This window comes from Salminus brasiliensis, chromosome 24 (genome assembly GCF_030463535.1).
Source record: "Salminus brasiliensis chromosome 24, fSalBra1.hap2, whole genome shotgun sequence".
NCBI lineage: Eukaryota > Metazoa > Chordata > Actinopteri > Characiformes > Bryconidae > Salminus > Salminus brasiliensis.
Genome location: NC_132901.1, coordinates 11,554,006 through 11,573,959, shown reverse-complemented (window position 1 = coordinate 11,573,959; position 19,954 = coordinate 11,554,006). Strand labels below are relative to the sequence as shown.

Below are 19,954 nucleotides of genomic sequence, written 5' to 3'. Positions count from 1 at the left end.
ACGTGGAGTCGTTTCGGCAACTAGCTAACGAAAATAATCTTTTGTAAACAAAACACTAGCTAGCAAGCTACACAGGCTGCCCAGCTCTGAAAACCAGAAGATAGGCTGCTGGTAGCCGGGTTTAAGCACGACTGTTTCTCCCTCACTTGCTCCAAATAACAATATAGAGAACTACGCACGTGTCCGTAATATCGTTATTTCTGTGATTAATTTTAAGACACCTAGCCATCATGCTACTCTCCAAGGTGGCTTCTCGGTTTCAACCACGACAGTAAACGTATAAATGTTGCTGTATACACCGTTTCATAATAAAACTTGACTGACTCGAGCGAGTGTGTATTTATCTGACAGGTATTTACACTCGCTGGCGTATGTTATTGTTTGTACCATCCGAGTTAGCTAGCATGCTAATCGCTTTGTTAGCTCATGTGTGGACCTGAAAAAGCAAGTTAACTCAAATCACTCAACAGCCACAAATCACGGCTGTATTGCGTACTTTTATGCTACAACCCCGCATGTGGTACTGCACTGTGGTCAACAAATAATGACCCCTCATAATTAGGCTCATATTTGCGCTTTACTGTTTATGCTAGCCGCGTTAGCCAGGCTGCTAATCGCTAAGCTGGCTCCAAGCTATGTACAACTCCACACATAGATCCAGCAACGGCAGTTCTACATCAATTTGCTGTGACTGGGTGTACAACTTTAGGCTCTCGGCAAAATCGAGTTATCGGATATCATTATCTACTTCATTTTTGGCAAGTTAGCAAACGTTATCGTGCTAACAACGACACACCGGAGCTAACCAGGGTCCAGTAGTGTAAGGACTAAAAAAAACGACGTTTCACATGTATGAACATTAAAAGTAGCTAACATATGTCTTAACACGACAAATACCTCGGTCAGCCCTCTGATGGCTGTCGCCATGTGCGCCTCGGTCTCGTATACAACAAAGTCACACTACATCACGCCATTCTAACGTGCGCAGCGTTTATTACACACACACACACATGACAAAATTAGTCCTTCCTCAATGCACCTGAATATAAATCACATAAATGGCTATTTAGTACTAGGGTTACGACCTTGCAAGCATAAAACAAGCACCCACGAAGATCACCCCACTACTGTACACCATGGCACACGGTTTACTTTTTACTGTGACTGGACGTGCAGTTATCGGATTTCATCATTAGATGAAGACAGATAGATAGATAGATAGATAGATAGATAGATAGATAGATAGATAGATAGATAGATAGATAGATAGATAATCAATAAAACGTCATCTTTCGAACTTGTAGTTAGGCATCATGGGAATTGTAGTCCTTGATCTTGACACTACAGGATAAAGACAAATCGTGTCATTGACACATTGATATAAAGACGTTTAAAGAAACACACAAACCAGTACAGGGTTTGTATTTTCTGTCAGAATGAATGAGTATGCATAAAGCAAGCCATATGTCTACAAATGCATCTCTCTCTCTCTCTCTCTCTCTCTCTCTCTCTCTCTCTCTCTCTCTCTCTCTCTCACAAACCACCACTTTAATATTTTTGCACATAAAGTAAATTGAGGCCAACTTAAACTAAACCCACACCATTTGGATTCCTCAGGTTTCTACTATACATCTTCTAATAACAGCCATATTGGTTAGCAGTTAGTGGAAGAGAAAGGAAGGAAAGAAATTGTGGAAAGCAAAGTATGTTGCAGTTAGTGGATGATAAAGCCTTAGACATATGTTGCAGTTAGTGGATGATAAAGAAATTGTGGTGATATAAAGTAAGTGTAAAGCTCATGATGAAGTCAGGGTGAGTGGAAGCAGTTTGGCTTGACCTACCCTTTAGGATTCTGATGGAGTTTCAGGGCTAAGCTTTAAGACTGTGGTCGTAGTACGTGAATGGAGCGTGGATGCCATCTGGTGGTCAAAATGTAAATCTGCAAAATATAAAAAATACATATTTTTTTTTTGGTCCACAGAGACATTTAAAGAAGCAAAATCAGAAAGAGGAGAAAGAGTTAAATTTGAGAAGCACAAAAAAGCTAATTCACAAGTGAGTACGGCTGACTTTTGATACACCTTTGTTAGCACTTTTGTGTTAATTTGTTACTTACCTATGCCTTGAAGAAAGTCTCTGACCTTGCAGGTTAAAATGATTTTTTGCGCTGATGGTGCATCCGCTTTCCAATTTTTAGCTTTGCCCCACTTGCCTCCAGCTCTTCAGCCAGGTCTTGATAGCAGAGCGGTGTTCTTTATTGATTTATGATTATTATGTTGACCTCAATATAACCTGATGCATACATACATACACATAACCATACAACATAGAATTTAAGGGCTCTAAGGGGAGGAGAACAAAGGTCCTACATAGAACTGCACTACTCTACAGTTTGACTCTTAATGAGAGAATTGTTGGCTTTTTACCTAACTGATGATAAAATGTCTTTAGTTAAAGAATGCTTGATAGAAGCACTCTTTATTTAAGGCACTTTATTAAGATCTGTAAGGAGATAATACAGTATTGAGTATTTTGTTTTCTTCTGCCCTACTTTATCATTAGCATATTGTTAAAACCCAAACAAAATTACGGTGCCCTAAAATAAGTTTTCATTTCATTGCCTGGTAGCATGACAACTGGTTATCCTGCTGGCTACTAAAATGCCCAAAAGTTCCTTGGTAGAACTTAGTAGACTTACTGGAGTTCACAACCATCTGTCATATGTAAAAGCTGTAACATTCACACACATACACGTATACATCTATGTTGTTAGCGTTTGCATTTGCGAGTTTGACCACACGATGGCATCCACGCTCCATCCATGACATATATCCACGATCCCAAAACAACGGTGACGTTTGCAATAGGGCACTTCCTAAATCCCTTACACTTTATACACTACACAGAAGTGCACTTCTCTAGTCAAGTCTTTTAGGCTTCTGATGGAGTTTCAGGGCTAGGCCTCAAGACTGTGGTCATAGTACGTAAATGGAGCGTGGATGCCATCGTGTGGTCAAAATGTAAATCTGCAAAATATAAAAAATACATATTTTTTTTTTGGTCCACAGAGACATTTAAAGAAGCAAAATCAGAAAGAGGAGAAAGAGTTAAATTTGAGAAGCACAAAAAAGCTAATTCACAAGTGAGTACGGCTGACTTTTGATACACCTTTGTTAGCACTTTTGTGTTAATTTGTTACTTACCTATGCCTTGAAGAAAGTCTCTGACCTTGCAGGTTAAAATGATTTTTTGCGCTGATGGTGCATCCGCTTTCCAATTTTTAGCTTTGCCCCACTTGCCTCCAGCTCTTCAGCCAGGTCTTGATAGCAGAGCGGTGTTCTTTATTGATTTATGATTATTATGTTGACCTCAATATAACCTGATGCATACATACATACACATAACCATACAACATAGAATTTAAGGGCTCTAAGGGAAGGAGAACAAAGGTCCTACATAGAACTGCACTACTCTACAGTTTGACTCTTAATGAGAGAATTGTTGGCTTTTTACCTAACTGATAATAAAGTGCCTTAAATAAAGAGTGCTTCTATCAAGCATTCTTTAACTAAAGACATTTTATCAAGATCTGTAAGGAGATAATACAGTATTGAGTATTTTGTTTTCTTCTGCCCTACTTTATCATTAGCATATTGTTAAAACCCAAACAAAATTACGGTGCCCTAAAATAAGTTTTCATTTCATTGCCTGGTAGCATGACAACTGGTTATCCTGCTGGCTACTAAAATGCCCAAAAGTTCCTTGGTAGAACTTAGTAGACTTACTGGAGTTCACAACCATCTGTCATATGTAACAGCTGTAACATTCACACACATACACGTATACATCTATGTTGTTAGCGTTTGCATTTGCGAGTTTGACCACACGATGGCATCCACGCTCCATCCATGACATATATCCACGATCCCAAAACAACGGTGACGTTTGCAATAGGGCACTTCCTAAATCCCTTACACTGTATACACTACACAGAAGTGCACTTCTCTAGTCAAGTCTTTTAGGCTTCTGATGGAGTTTCAGGGCTAGGCCTCAAGACTGTGGTCATAGTACGTAAATGGAGCGTGGATGCCATCGTGTGGTCAAAATGTAAAACAATTAATCTTGCAATTTTTTATTTATTTATTGATTTATTGATTGATTTCTTGTCCACGGAGACAATTAAAGAAGCAAAATCAGAAAGAGGAGAAAGAGTTACATTTAAATAGCAGAGAAGCTAACTTACAAGGGAGGAGGCAGTACGGTCGGCTGTTGATAAACTTTTGTTAGCACTTTTGTATTCATTTGTTACTTACCTATGCCTTGAAGAAAGTCTCTGACCTAAACCATGCAGGTTAATTTTTTTTGAGGGTGCGTATGTTTTTCCATATTTTAGCTTTGCTCCACTGGCCTCCAGCTCCTCAGTCAGGTCTTGATAGCAGATGAGTCAATTTTAATTTGCAAGGTTTTGGTCAGAGACCATCTTTAGTTAGGCATCATGGGAATTGTAGTCGTTGATCTAATACACTACAACTTAAAGATATAGTGTCCACAGAGACATTTAAAGAAAGAAAGATCAAACACAAATCGAATAAATGGTATATTATTGCATACAAGGGAAAAGCTCCTAATGAGGCCAACTAAAACTACATGTTTACCCCTTGGATTTCTCAGGCTCGTTTTACATCTTCTAATAAAAGTCATGTTAGATTAGATAAACACAGAGGGAGTTAATGTTGCTTTAAGTAATGTTGCTATTACCATATGTTGCAGTTAGTGGATGATAAAGAAATATGGAAAGACATTGTGGCAAGCAAAGTAAGTGTAGAGCTCATGATGAAGTCTGGGTGAGTGGAAGCAGTTTGGCTAGACCTACCCCTTAGGCTTCTGATGGAGTTTCAGGGCTAAGCTTTAAGTCTGTGGTCGTAGTACGTGAATGGAGCGTGGATGCCATCTGGTGGTCAAAATGTAAATCTGCAAAATATAAAACAATTCATCTTTTTGATTTTTTGGTCCATGCAGACATTTAAAGAAGCAAAATCAGAAAGAGGAGAAAGAGTTTTTTGTATTCATTTGTTACTTACCTATGCCTTGAAGAAAGTCTCTGACCGAAACCTTGCAGGGTGCGTATGCTTTTCCATATTTTAGCTTTGCTTCACTGGCCTCCAGCTCCTCAATCAGGTCTTGATAGCAGATGAGCGGTTTTCTTTATTGATTTATGATTATTATGGGAACCTCAATATAAACTGATACACAGAGTTTAAGGGCTCTAAAGAGAAGGAAACAAAGGTCCTACATAGAAGTGCACTACTCTACAATTTGTCTCAAAGGCTTCTAGCAGTGAGTGAATTGGAGGCTTTTTACCTAACTGCATGCTGTTTGGTTGTCATGATGGCTAATACAGTGCCTTCATTAAAGACAGCTTCTATCAAGCATTCTTCAAAACAAGACATTTTATCTAGTTGTGGAAGGAGGTTATACGGTCTGGAGTTTTTTTTTTTGTTTTGTTTTGTTTTTTTTTTCCTTCTGTCCGACTTTATCGTTAGCATATTGTTAAAATGAAACCCAAGCCCAAACGACAATCATCCCACAAGACATGTACACATCATTGCACACATCATGTAACATCATTCTAACCATGAAACCAAATAACCCCATCCGCCGTCTAACCCCAAAATAAAATAACCCATTTTCATTCATACTCTAATACAAACCCCACCACCTTCTCTCTCCAACCCTAAAATGAAATAACCCCATCCTTCCTCCAACCATTATACAAAATCACTCCATCCTCATTCGAACCCCTCACATGAAACAACTCCAATCTCATTCTTGTACTAAAACAAATTAACCCCATCCCTCCCTCTATCCCAATAAGCAACACACCAAATTATTATTTTTAAACTTTTACTTTCATTTAACCCATTCCATGCAGACATGACCATTCTACTTAGATGTGCATTCCTCAGTAGGCCGAGGCCATGTGTATCCAAATCATCAGGCTGATGGCCAATGTTGAAATTCACTTTTTCTGAACCTTCCAAAGGCAAAGGCCTAAGCTCACAGTCACTTTAACACAATCCACCTCCATCATAAACCTGAGGCCTCGTTTACAAAGCTACTGTTACTCACTCTTCCTAGATCACATCTGCACTGAACACACTTTCACCGCCATACTTTTTTTTACTTACGCTACCTAAATTTACTTACTCTACCCTCGTCTTTTTGCCTTGCTCCGACCCTCTACATCAAAAGTCTAGCTCTGAACCTATTCTTGCTCTCTCGAATCTCACCATTAACCTAAGGCTTCAACCAAATTCATCTTTTTGTGACCAAACCAAGTAGTCCTAATACAAAATAACTCTGTCCTCCCTCTTAACCTAGTACAACATAACCATAACATCATTCTAACCATGAAACCAAATAACCCCATCCGCCGTCTAACCCCAAAATAAAATAACCCATTTTCATTCATACTCTAATACAAACCCCACCACCTTCTCTCACAAACCCTAAAATGAAATAACCCCATCCTTCCTCCAACCATTATACAAAATCACTCCATCCTCATTCGAACCCCTCACATGAAACAACTCAAATCTCATTCTTGTACTAAAACAAATTAACCCCATCCCTCCCTCTATCTCAATAAGCAACACACCAAATTATTATTTTTAAACTTTTACTTTCATTTAACCCATTCCATGCAGTCATGACCATTCTACTTAGATGTGCATTCCTCAGTAGGCCGAGGCCATGTGTATCCAAATCATCAGGCTGATGGCTAATGTTGAAACTCACTTTTACTGAACCTTCCTTTGTATCCTAAGGCAAAGGCTTAAGCTCACCGTCACTTTAACTCAATCCACCTTCATCATAAAACTGAGGCCTTTGACCGCCATACTATTTTACTTACTCTACCCTCGTCCTTTTGCATTGCTCCGACCCTCTACATCAAAAAAATATCTATGAACCTATTCTTGCTCGCTCGAATCTCACCATTAACCTAAGACTTCAACCAAATTCATCTTTTAGTGAACCAAACCAAATAGTCCTAATACAAAATAACTCTGTCCTCCCTCTTAACCTAGTACAACATAACCTTAACATCATTCTAACCCTGAAACAAAATAACCCCATCCGCCATCTAACCCCAAAATAAAATAACCCATTTTTATTCATACTCTAATACAAACCCCACCACCATCTCTCTCCAACCCTAAAATGAAATAACCCCATCCTTCATCCAACCATTATACAAAATCACTCCATCCTCATTCGAACCCCTCACATGAAACAACTGCAATCTCATTCTTGTCCTAAAACAAATTAACCCCATCCTTCCCTCTATCTCAATAAGCAACACACCAAACTTTTGCTTTCATTTAACCCATTCCATGCGGTCATGACCATTCTACTTAGATGTGCAGTCCTCAGTAGGCCGAAGCCATGTGTATCCATGTGTATCCGAATCATCAGGCTGATGGCTTATGTTGAAACTCACTTTTACTGAACCTTCCTTTGTATCTTAAGGCAAAGGCCTAAGCTCACCGTCACTTTAACTCAATCCACCTTCATCATAAACCTGAGGCCTCCTTACAAAGCCACTGTTACTCACTCTTCCTAGATCACATCTGCACTGAACACACTTTCACCGCCATACTTTTTTTACTTACGCTACCTAAATTTACTTACTCTACCCTCGTCTTTTTGCCTTGCTCCGACCCTCTACATCAAAAGTCTAGCTCTGAACCTATTCTTGCTCTCTCGAATCTCACCATTAACCTAAGGCTTCAACCAAATTCATCTTTTTGTGACCAAACCAAGTAGTCCTAATACAAAATAACTCTGTCCTCCCTCTTAACCTAGTACAACATAACCTTAACATCATTCTAACCATGAAACCAAATAACCCCATCCGCCGTCTAACCCCAAAATAAAATAACCCATTTTCATTCATACTCTAATACAAACCCCACCACCTTCTCTCACAAACCCTAAAATGAAATAACCCCATCCTTCCTCCAACCATTATACAAAATCACTCCATCCTCATTCGAACCCCTCACATGAAACAACTCAAATCTCATTCTTGTACTAAAACAAATTAACCCCATCCCTCCCTCTATCTCAATAAGCAACACACCAAATTATTATTTTTAAACTTTTACTTTCATTTAACCCATTCCATGCAGTCATGACCATTCTACTTAGATGTGCATTCCTCAGTAGGCCGAGGCCATGTGTATCCAAATCATCAGGCTGATGGCTAATGTTGAAACTCACTTTTACTGAACCTTCCTTTGTATCCTAAGGCAAAGGCTTAAGCTCACCGTCACTTTAACTCAATCCACCTTCATCATAAAACTGAGACCTTTGACCGCCATACTATTTTACTTACTCTACCCTCGTCCTTTTGCATTGCTCCGACCCTCTACATCAAAAAAATATCTATGAACCTATTCTTGCTCCCTCGAATCTCACCATTAACCTAAGACTTCAACCAAATTCATCTTTTAGTGAACCAAACCAAATAGTCCTAATACAAAATAACTCTGTCCTCCCTCTTAACCTAATACAACATAACCTTAACATCATTCTAACCATGAAACCAAATAACCCCATCCGCCGTCTAACCCCAAAATAAAATAACCCATTTTCATTCATACTCTAATACAAACCCCACCACCTTCTCTCTCCAACCCTAAAATGAAATAACCCCATCCTTCCTCCAACCATTATACAAAATCACTCCATCCTCATTCGAACCCCTCACATGAAACAACTCCAATCTCATTCTTGTACTAAAACAAATTAACCCCATCCCTCCCTCTATCCCAATAAGCAACACACCAAATTATTATTTTTAAACTTTTACTTTCATTTAACCCATTCCATGCAGACATGACCATTCTACTTAGATGTGCATTCCTCAGTAGGCCGAGGCCATGTGTATCCAAATCATCAGGCTGATGGCCAATGTTGAAATTCACTTTTTCTGAACCTTCCAAAGGCAAAGGCCTAAGCTCACAGTCACTTTAACACAATCCACCTCCATCATAAACCTGAGGCCTCGTTTACAAAGCTACTGTTACTCACTCTTCCTAGATCACATCTGCACTGAACACACTTTCACCGCCATACTTTTTTTTACTTACGCTACCTAAATTTACTTACTCTACCCTCGTCTTTTTGCCTTGCTCCGACCCTCTACATCAAAAGTCTAGCTCTGAACCTATTCTTGCTCTCTCGAATCTCACAATTAACCTAAGGCTTCAACCAAATTCATCTTTTTGTGACCAAACCAAGTAGTCCTAATACAAAATAACTCTGTCCTCCCTCTTAACCTAGTACAACATAACCTTAACATCATTCTAACCATGAAACCAAATAACCCCATCCGCCGTCTAACCCCAAAATAAAATAACCCATTTTCATTCATACTCTAATACAAACCCCACCACCTTCTCTCACAAACCCTAAAATGAAATAACCCCATCCTTCCTCCAACCATTATACAAAATCACTCCATCCTCATTCGAACCCCTCACATGAAACAACTCAAATCTCATTCTTGTACTAAAACAAATTAACCCCATCCCTCCCTCTATCTCAATAAGCAACACACCAAATTATTATTTTTAAACTTTTACTTTCATTTAACCCATTCCATGCAGTCATGACCATTCTACTTAGATGTGCATTCCTCAGTAGGCCGAGGCCATGTGTATCCAAATCATCAGGCTGATGGCTAATGTTGAAACTCACTTTTACTGAACCTTCCTTTGTATCCTAAGGCAAAGGCTTAAGCTCACCGTCACTTTAACTCAATCCACCTTCATCATAAAACTGAGACCTTTGACCGCCATACTATTTTACTTACTCTACCCTCGTCCTTTTGCATTGCTCCGACCCTCTACATCAAAAAAATATCTATGAACCTATTCTTGCTCCCTCGAATCTCACCATTAACCTAAGACTTCAACCAAATTCATCTTTTAGTGAACCAAACCAAATAGTCCTAATACAAAATAACTCTGTCCTCCCTCTTAACCTAATACAACATAACCTTAACATCATTCTAACCATGAAACCAAATAACCCCATCCGCCGTCTAACCCCAAAATAAAATAACCCATTTTCATTCATACTCTAATACAAACCCCACCACCTTCTCTCTCCAACCCTAAAATGAAATAACCCCATCCTTCCTCCAACCATTATACAAAATCACTCCATCCTCATTCGAACCCCTCACATGAAACAACTCCAATCTCATTCTTGTACTAAAACAAATTAACCCCATCCCTCCCTCTATCCCAATAAGCAACACACCAAATTATTATTTTTAAACTTTTACTTTCATTTAACCCATTCCATGCAGACATGACCATTCTACTTAGATGTGCATTCCTCAGTAGGCCGAGGCCATGTGTATCCAAATCATCAGGCTGATGGCCAATGTTGAAATTCACTTTTTCTGAACCTTCCAAAGGCAAAGGCCTAAGCTCACAGTCACTTTAACACAATCCACCTCCATCATAAACCTGAGGCCTCGTTTACAAAGCTACTGTTACTCACTCTTCCTAGATCACATCTGCACTGAACACACTTTCACCGCCATACTTTTTTTTACTTACGCTACCTAAATTTACTTACTCTACCCTCGTCTTTTTGCCTTGCTCCGACCCTCTACATCAAAAGTCTAGCTCTGAACCTATTCTTGCTCTCTCGAATCTCACCATTAACCTAAGGCTTCAACCAAATTCATCTTTTTGTGACCAAACCAAGTAGTCCTAATACAAAATAACTCTGTCCTCCCTCTTAACCTAGTACAACATAACCTTAACATCATTCTAACCATGAAACAAAATAACCCCATCCGCCGTCTAACCCCAAAATAAAATAACCCATTTTTATTCATACTCTAATACAAACCCCACCACCATCTCTCTCCAACCCTAAAATGAAATAACCCCATCCTTCATCCAACCATTATACAAAATCACTCCATCCTCATTCGAACCCCTCACATGAAACAACTGCAATCTCATTCTTGTCCTAAAACAAATTAACCCCATCCTTCCCTCTATCTCAATAAGCAACACACCAAACTTTTGCTTTCATTTAACCCATTCCATGCAGTCATGACCATTCTACTTAGATGTGCAGTCCTCAGTAGGCCGAGGCCATGTGTATCCATGTGTATCCGAATCATCAGGCTGATGGCTTATGTTGAAACTCACTTTTACTGAACCTTCCTTTGTATCCTAAGGCAAAGGCCTAAGCTCACGGTCACTTTAACTCAATCCACCTTCATCATAAACCTGAGGCCTCCTTACAAAGCCACTGTTACTCACTCTTCCTAGATCACATCTGCACTAAACACACTTTCACCGCCATACTTTTTTACTTACGCTACCTCAATTTAATTATTCTACCCTCGTCCTTTTGCCTTACTTCGACCCTCTACATCAAAAGCCTTGCTCTGAACCTACTTTTGCTCACTCAAATCCCACCATAAACCTAAGGCTTTAACTAACTTCACCCTTCTGTGACCCAACAAAAAAGGCTTGTGGGAGAGCCTAACCGTATGCCTGGTTATATACTAGACAGCTTTCATTACAAAGATCAGGTGTGTAATTCTAGGGTTTAAGTCAACCCTAGTATGGTTTCCTGCCTCACTCTTCCCCACCTGTAAGGCTGATCTCCTCTGGACTGGTCTTTCACAGGTGATGTGCAGCTTCATTTATCCCACTTAGCACTACAAGCCCACTCCATACAGTTAGTATGGCACAGTATTTTAGTTTGCTGCTCTGTCCCTGAATCCTAGTACACTATACCAATTAAATGCAAACAAACAATTAAGTAAGTTGATTTACATACATACATCAATAAGTATGTAACAATAAAGGCACTCTCTAATAAATAATAATAATTAGTATTATAACTTACTTGGTTCTTGAATAAAACTGCTCTTTGGAAGAAACCGTGGGTGGCTCTTAAAAGAGCCGTTGGGTTTGGATTATGCCGCTATCACTATTTACTTGGAGCTCGTGTACTTGGTGACTGCCTTTGTGCCCTCTGACACGGCGTGCTTGGCCAACTCACCGGGAAGGAGCAGACGCACAGCAGTCTGGATCTCCCTAGAGGTGATAGTAGAACGTTTGTTGTAGTGAGCCAAACGAGAAGACTCACCGGCGATGCGCTCGAAGATGTCGTTCACGAACGAGTTCATGATGCCCATCGCTTTAGAGGAGATTCCAGTGTCAGGGTGGACCTGCTTCAGCACCTTGTACACGTAGATGGCATAGCTCTCCTTCCTGGACTTTCTGCGCTTCTTGCCGCCTTTCCCGGCCGTCTTGGTCACGGCTTTCTTGGATCCCTTCTTGGGCGCGGACTTAGCTGGCTCAGGCATACTGCTCCTCGTCGAGTAAAACTGAAGAATGAGGGGGAGGCGATAAGCTCCCACATTATTTAGACTCTAGCATTTTAATTAGACGAGGTACCGCCTCCAGAATGCCGTCAAACGACCATTGGACAACAAATTGTCCGCTCTCTTCTTGCCAACCCCCCACCCTTCATTCCCCTCCCCTCCCCTCCCTATTCTCCTCTTCCCTTCCCCCTCCCCAGAGCAGCATTCTCTTTGTTCGCCTACCCGCGCATTTTTACCCACCGTGCAGACGGCACATTATTTTTCGCCACAGCGGCGTTGACGGCGATATTCTGAATTTATTCAAACGTTTAATCAACGCATACGGGGGAAATTGAAAACTATATGTATTCTTCATATATATAAAATTAGCTTCTTAACCGGGAGATTCATAACCACCATCATTGACTATATTGAAACAAACAAACAAATATGATTCTTGCAACATTCTATCCCGCGCATTCTTAATCTACAGGGCTGTTTTTCTGTTTTTCGGCACAGCGGCTTTGACGGCGATTTTTTTTCTATCAGGATTTATTAAGACATATAGTTCGGATTTAACCAACGCACACGGGGGGCAAAATGGAAAACAATACATATATACAGACATATCTATTATATGTATATATACACACATGTATTCTTCCAGTATATTACATTTTAATACAGAGTATGCGGGAGATCGACTGCCTTATTTGATAACAAACTAAGAATAGAAACAGGCTCTTTTGCTGGATTTGTGGGTGGCTCTTAAAAGAGCCGTTGTGTTTAGAGCTGTTCAGGCCGAGCGTTTAACCTCCGAATCCATACAGAGTGCGTCCCTGGCGCTTCAGGGCGTACACCACATCCATAGCGGTGACGGTCTTTCTTTTGGCATGCTCAGTGTACGTGACTGCGTCTCTGATCACGTTTTCCAAGAACACTTTGAGCACACCGCGGGTCTCTTCGTAGATCAGACCGGAGATACGCTTGACGCCACCACGACGAGCCAGACGGCGAATAGCCGGCTTTGTGATACCCTGGATGTTATCGCGAAGCACTTTACGATGACGCTTGGCGCCTCCTTTCCCAAGGCCTTTGCCGCCCTTTCCTCTACCTGACATCCTCGCTGCTTCTTTTCCCAGTCGACGAGAAGAGAATCTATGAAGCTGGGGAGCCAGAGACACGCCTGTTATACTCCTCTATAGGACCTAAATGAAAGCAAGGGAACCGAGCGACGTCACAGTACATTAGCTCCGCCTCATACTCTGTACGTGTGCAGAACGCTTGTTTTGCTGTACAGCGACTCAAACATGCCTAGACCACTCAAAGATTGCACATAAAGCCACTGAGTGGGTAGCCATACAAAATACAGTATATTAATATTAATTCGGAATTAAATATTAATTCCGTACCCTCTGGATGTACTCATGTTCAAAATTCAAAAAAGTGCTCTTTTTGGATTTCATGTGGATTTCATTAACATGTGGTGTACATGGGGGGGGGAAATCAATAGTCAAAGTCAAGCAATAATAGCATCACTTCTCAATGCATTTGCAGCATGTCTTCCTTCTACTGCTTGTAGTTTCACAGTCTGGCCACACAATGGCATCCAGACTCCAAGTGTTCTAAAAAGGAATAAACTAATAATAGTAATAATAATAACGCAGCATACTTTGGATCATGCATAACCTTCACTCTGAATACTTTAACTCATCATGATTTAGCTTCGAAACCTACAGCCTAGCTCCAGACCTGCTTGACCTTATAATTAAAAAGTAAGCTAAACTATAATTAGGAGCTAAAATCACTTCTGAAATAGCTTGGTCTTATGGCGAAATCTTAAAATAAATAAATAAATAGCTGAATGAATTAATAAAATTCAGTGACCTAGGCTTAAGATGAACTTACAGTGACTCAAAGTAGGCTCATACACAGCCTCTGACTCCTTTTCACGAAATTTGAAGTGCATAGGGGCCATGTGACCTTTGTAAATAAACATTTATGCACCGTTTTCTTAGAAAGATTACACACTTGACATTATTATTGTTATTATTGTAGTAATTGATTGTGTGTTTTACCATCCTAAACCGCACTCCAGTACTCTCTAGTGCACTAGGTGAGTATAGAAGCCGTTTTTTCGTGACATCGTGCACTCCACGTGGAGTCGTTTCGGCAACTAGCTAACGAAAATAATCTTTTGTAAACAAAACACTAGCTAGCAAGCTACACAGGCTGCCCAGCTCTGAAAACCAGAAGATAGGCTGCTGGTAGCCGGGTTTAAGCACGACTGTTTCTCCCTCACTTGCTCCAAATAACAATATAGAGAACTACGCACGTGTCCGTAATATCGTTATCTGTGATTAATTACATTTAGCCATCATGCTACTCTCCAAGGTGGCTTCTCGGTTTCAACCACGACAGTAAACGTATAAATGTTGCTGTATACACCGTTTCATAATAAAACTTGACTGACTCGAGCGAGTGTGTATTTATCTGACAGGTATTTACACTCGCTGGCGTATGTTATTGTTTGTACCATCCGAGTTAGCTAGCATGCTAATCGCTTTGTTAGCTCATGTGTGGACCTGAAAAAGCAAGTTAACTCAAATCACTCAACAGCCACAAATCACGGCTGTATTGCGTACTTTTATGCTACAACTCCGCATGTGGTACTGCACTGTGGTCAACAAATAATGACCCCTCATAATTAGGCTCATATTTGCGCTTTACTGTTTATGCTAGCCGCGTTAGCCACGCTGCTAATCGCTAAGCTGGCTCCAAGCTATGTACAACTCCACACATAGATCCAGCAACGGCAGTTCTACATCAATTTGCTGTGACTGGGTGTACAACTTTAGGCTCTCGGCAAAATCGAGTTATCGGATATCATTATCTACTTCATTTTTGGCAAGTTAGCAAACGTTATCGTGCTAACAACGACACACCGGAGCTAACCAGGGTCCAGTAGTGTAAGGACTAAAAAAAAACGACGTTTCACATGTATGAACATTAAAAGTAGCTAACATATGTCTTAACACGACAAATACCTCGGTCAGCCCTCTGATGGCTGTCGCCATGTGCGCCTCGGTCTCGTATACAACAAAGTCACACTACATCACGCCATTCTAACGTGCGCAGCGTTTATTACACACACACACATGACAAAATTAGTCCTTCCTCAATGCACCTGAATATAAATCACATAAATGGCTATTTAGTACTAGGGTTACGACCTTGCAAGCATAAAACAAGCACCCACGAAGATCACCCCACTACTGTACACCATGGCACACGGTTTACTTTTTACTGTGACTGGACGTGCAGTTATCGGATTTCATCATTAGATGAAGGTAGATAGATAGATAGATAGATAGATAGATAGATAGATAGATAGATAGATAGATAGATAATCAATAAAACGTCATCTATCGAACTTGTAGTTAGGCATCATGGGAATAGTAGTCCTTGATCTTGACACTACAGGATAAAGACACATCGTGTCATTGACACATTGACATAAAGACGTTTAAAGAAACACACAAACCAGTACAGGGTTTGTATTTTCTGTCAGAATGAATGAGTATGCATAAAGCAAGCCATATGTCTACAAATGCATGTCTCTCTCTCTCTCTCTCTCTCTCTCTCTCTCTCTCACAAACCACCACTGAAATATTTTTGCACATAAAGTAAATTGAGGCCAACTTAAACTAAACCCACACCATTTGGATTCCTCAGGTTTCGACATATGTTGCAGTTAGTGGATGATAAAGAAATTGTGGTGATATAAAGTAAGTGTAAAGCTCATGATGAAGTCAGGGTGAGTGGAAGCAGTTTGGCTTGACCTACCCTTTAGGATTCTGATGGAGTTTCAGGGCTAAGCTTTAAGACTGTGGTCGTAGTACGTGAATGGAGCGTGGATGCCATCTGGTGGTCAAAATGTAAATCTGCAAAATATAAAAAATACATATTATTTTTTTGGTCCACAGAGACATTTAAAGAAGCAAAATCAGAAAGAGGAGAAAGAGTTAAATTTGAGAAGCACAAAAAAGCTAATTCACAAGTGAGTACGGCTGACTTTTGATACACCTTTGTTAGCACTTTTGTGTTAATTTGTTACTTACCTATGCCTTGAAGAAAGTCTCTGACCTTGCAGGTTAAAATGATTTTTTGCGCTGATGGTGCATCCGCTTTCCAATTTTTAGCTTTGCCCCACTTGCCTCCAGCTCTTCAGCCAGGTCTTGATAGCAGAGCGGTGTTCTTTATTGATTTATGATTATTATGTTGACCTCAATATAACCTGATGCATACATACATACACATAACCATACAACATAGAATTTAAGGGCTCTAAGGGGAGGAGAACAAAGGTCCTACATAGAACTGCACTACTCTACAGTTTGACTCTTAATGAGAGAATTGTTGGCTTTTTACCTAACTGATGATAAAATGTCTTTAGTTAAAGAATGCTTGATAGAAGCACTCTTTATTTAAGGCACTTTATTAAGATCTGTAAGGAGATAATACAGTATTGAGTATTTTGTTTGTTTTTGTTTTCAAACAAAATTACGGTGCCCTAAAATAAGTTTTCATTTCATTGCCTGGTAGCATGACAACTGGTTATCCTGCTGGCTACTAAAATGCCCAAAAGTTCCTTGGTAGAACTTAGTAGACTTACTGGAGTTCACAACCATCTGTCATATGTAACAGCTGTAACATTCACACACATACACGTATACATCTATGTTGTTAGCGTTTGCATTTGCGAGTTTGACCACACGATGGCATCCACGCTCCATCCATGACATATATCCACGATCCCAAAACAACGGTGACGTTTGCAATAGGGCACTTCCTAAATCCCTTACACTGTATACACTACACAGAAGTGCACTTCTCTAGTCAAGTCTTTTAGGCTTCTGATGGAGTTTCAGGGCTAGGCCTCAAGACTGTGGTCATAGTACGTAAATGGAGCGTGGATGCCATCGTGTGGTCAAAATGTAAAACAATTAATCTTGCAATTTTTTATTTATTTATTGATTTATTTATTGATTTCTTGTCCACGGAGACAATTAAAGAAGCAAAATCAGAAAGAGGAGAAAGAGTTACATTTAAATAGCAGAGAAGCTAACTTACAAGGGAGGAGGCAGTACGGTCGGCTGTTGATAAACTTTTGTTAGCACTTTTGTATTCATTTGTTACTTACCTATGCCTTGAAGAAAGTCTCTGACCTAAACCATGCAGGTTAATTTTTTTTTGAGGGTGCGTATGTTTTTCCATATTTTAGCTTTGCTCCACTGGCCTCCAGCTCCTCAGTCAGGTCTTGATAGCAGATGAGTCAATTTTAATTGGCAAGGTTTTGGTCAGAGACCATCTTTAGTTAGGCATCATGGGAATTGTAGTCGTTGATCTAATACACTACAACTTAAAGATATAGTGTCCACAGAGACATTTAAAGAAAGAAAGATCAAACACAAATCGAATAAATGGTATATTATTGCATACAAGGGAAAAGCTCCTAATGAGGCCAACTAAAACTACATGTTTACGCCTTGGATTTCTCAGGCTCGTTTTACATCTTCTAATAAAAGTCATGTTAGATTAGATAAACACAGAGGGAGTTAATGTTGCTTTAAGTAATGTTGCTTTTACCATATGTTGCAGTTAGTGGATGATAAAGAAATATGGAAAGACATTGTGGTAAGCAAAGTAAGTGTAGAGCTCATGATGAAGTCTGGGTGAGTGGAAGCAGTTTGGCTAGACCTACCCCTTAGGCTTCTGATGGAGTTTCAGGGCTAAGCTTTAAGTCTGTGGTCGTAGTACGTGAATGGAGCGTGGATGCCATCTGGTGGTCAAAATGTAAATCTGCAAAATATAAAACAATTCATCTTTTTGATTTTTTGGTCCATGCAGACATTTAAAGAAGCAAAATCAGAAAGAGGAGAAAGAGTTTTTTGTATTCATTTGTTACTTACCTATGCCTTGAACAAAGTCTCTGACCGAAACCTTGCAGGGTGCGTATGCTTTTCCATATTTTAGCTATAGCAGATGAGCGGTTTTCTTTATTGATTTATGATTATTATGGGAACCTCAATATAAACTGATACACAGAGTTTAAGGGCTCTAAAGAGAAGGAAACAAAGGTCCTACATAGAAGTGCACTACTCTACAATTTGTCTCAAAGACTTCTAGCAGTGAGTGAATTGGAGGCTTTTTACCTAACTGCATGCTGTTTGGTTGTCATGATGGCTAATACAGTGCCTTCATTAAAGACAGCTTCTATCAAGCATTCTTCAAAACAAGACATTTTATCTAGTTGTGGAAGGAGGTTATACGGTCTGGAGGTTTTTTTTTTTGTTTTGTTTTGTTTTTTTTTTCCTTCTGTCCGACTTTATCGTTAGCATATTGTTAAAATGAAACCCAAGCCCAAACGACAATCATCCCACAAGACATGTAATTACTTTTTAGATTTATTGGTGCAGTTAACAATCATATTTAATGTGTATAAAATTGCCCTAAATTAAGTTTCCATTTCATTGCCTGGCAGCATGAGAACTGGTAACCATGCTGGCTTCTAAAATGCCCTGAACTGAAGTATGCTTCAATAGAAACATTTTTAAAAATGTACTTTAAAAAACACTAACCAAAATAACACCGCAATACAAATGACTTAGTAGACGTACTGGAGTTCACAACCATCTATCAAATGAAAAAGCTGTAACATTCACACGAATAAATCTAGTTAGTTAACGTTTGCATTTGCCTAGTTTGACCACACGATGGCATCCACGCTCCATCCATGACATATATGCCCATGATCCCAAAACAACGGTGGTCGTTTGCAATGAGCACTTCCAAAAGCCCTTCTATTCACCACACAGAAGAGCACTACTGTACTCAAGGCTCAAAGGCTTCTACTCTCTATTACATAACCGGGTGCATCCTAGGCAGGACAAACACTTTACCCCTGCCAGTATTTATTCACTATTTCTTTTCCCTAGGCTTCTCTAATGATCATTTTACATGTGCTGGGAAGGTTCATTTAATTTGCTCCATACTTCAAGGGTTATACTTCCAGACAAGCTAGACTGTACTAAATAAGGTAATTTTTGAAGTATAGCACAAAACAATACTGACTCAACATTCATTTAATTTTGGCGTTTTTCCCGCTGATCTGGGTTAATTTTACAAACAATGTGACGGGAAACATGAATTTTATAGAGTTAACATATAGAGTAAACATATAATTTTTTAGAGTTAGACATGCCTTGTTCTGGTAGAGGTATTGAAAGAGATTAAAAACAAACAAACAAACAAACATTCCTCTCCGGACTATACACTTACCTCCTTTACTGCTGCCCTAAAAGCAAGCACAAACAACACAGCTGGTCTCGCTTACTCTCTATGCAATCAAACTCATGTTGCATATGTATGAAACGTAAGTACCCCAAATCAAGCTCTCATTATATGAATATACACATACATTGCTCTCTGAAACTGTGCTTGCAGTTGTATAGTTTCACCACGCGGTGGGATCTACGCTCC

At 39.7% G+C, this 19,954-nt stretch overlaps 2 protein-coding genes across 2 annotated transcripts; both read right to left on the bottom strand.

Annotated features, from left to right (window-relative positions):
* Positions 1-12,040: 12,040 nt before the first annotated feature.
* Positions 12,041-12,415, bottom strand: LOC140547156 (histone H2B). Its single transcript, XM_072670742.1, has one exon. The coding sequence runs from the start codon at positions 12,413-12,415 to the stop codon at positions 12,041-12,043; it is 375 nt and encodes a 124-aa protein (XP_072526843.1).
* An 806-nt stretch (positions 12,416-13,221) lies between these two features.
* Positions 13,222-13,533, bottom strand: LOC140546859 (histone H4). The gene has a single exon (XM_072670280.1). It carries the CDS (start codon positions 13,531-13,533, stop codon positions 13,222-13,224), a length of 312 nt encoding a protein of 103 aa, XP_072526381.1.
* Positions 13,534-19,954: the final 6,421 nt, after the last annotated feature.

What these genes read in the sequence shown, in the direction of transcription:
- LOC140547156 (XM_072670742.1), bottom strand. Translation starts at nt 12,415, where the DNA reads ATGCCTGAGCCAGCTAAGTCCGCGCCCAAGAAGGGATCCAAGAAAGCC.
- LOC140546859 (XM_072670280.1), bottom strand. Translation starts at nt 13,533, where the DNA reads ATGTCAGGTAGAGGAAAGGGCGGCAAAGGCCTTGGGAAAGGAGGCGCC.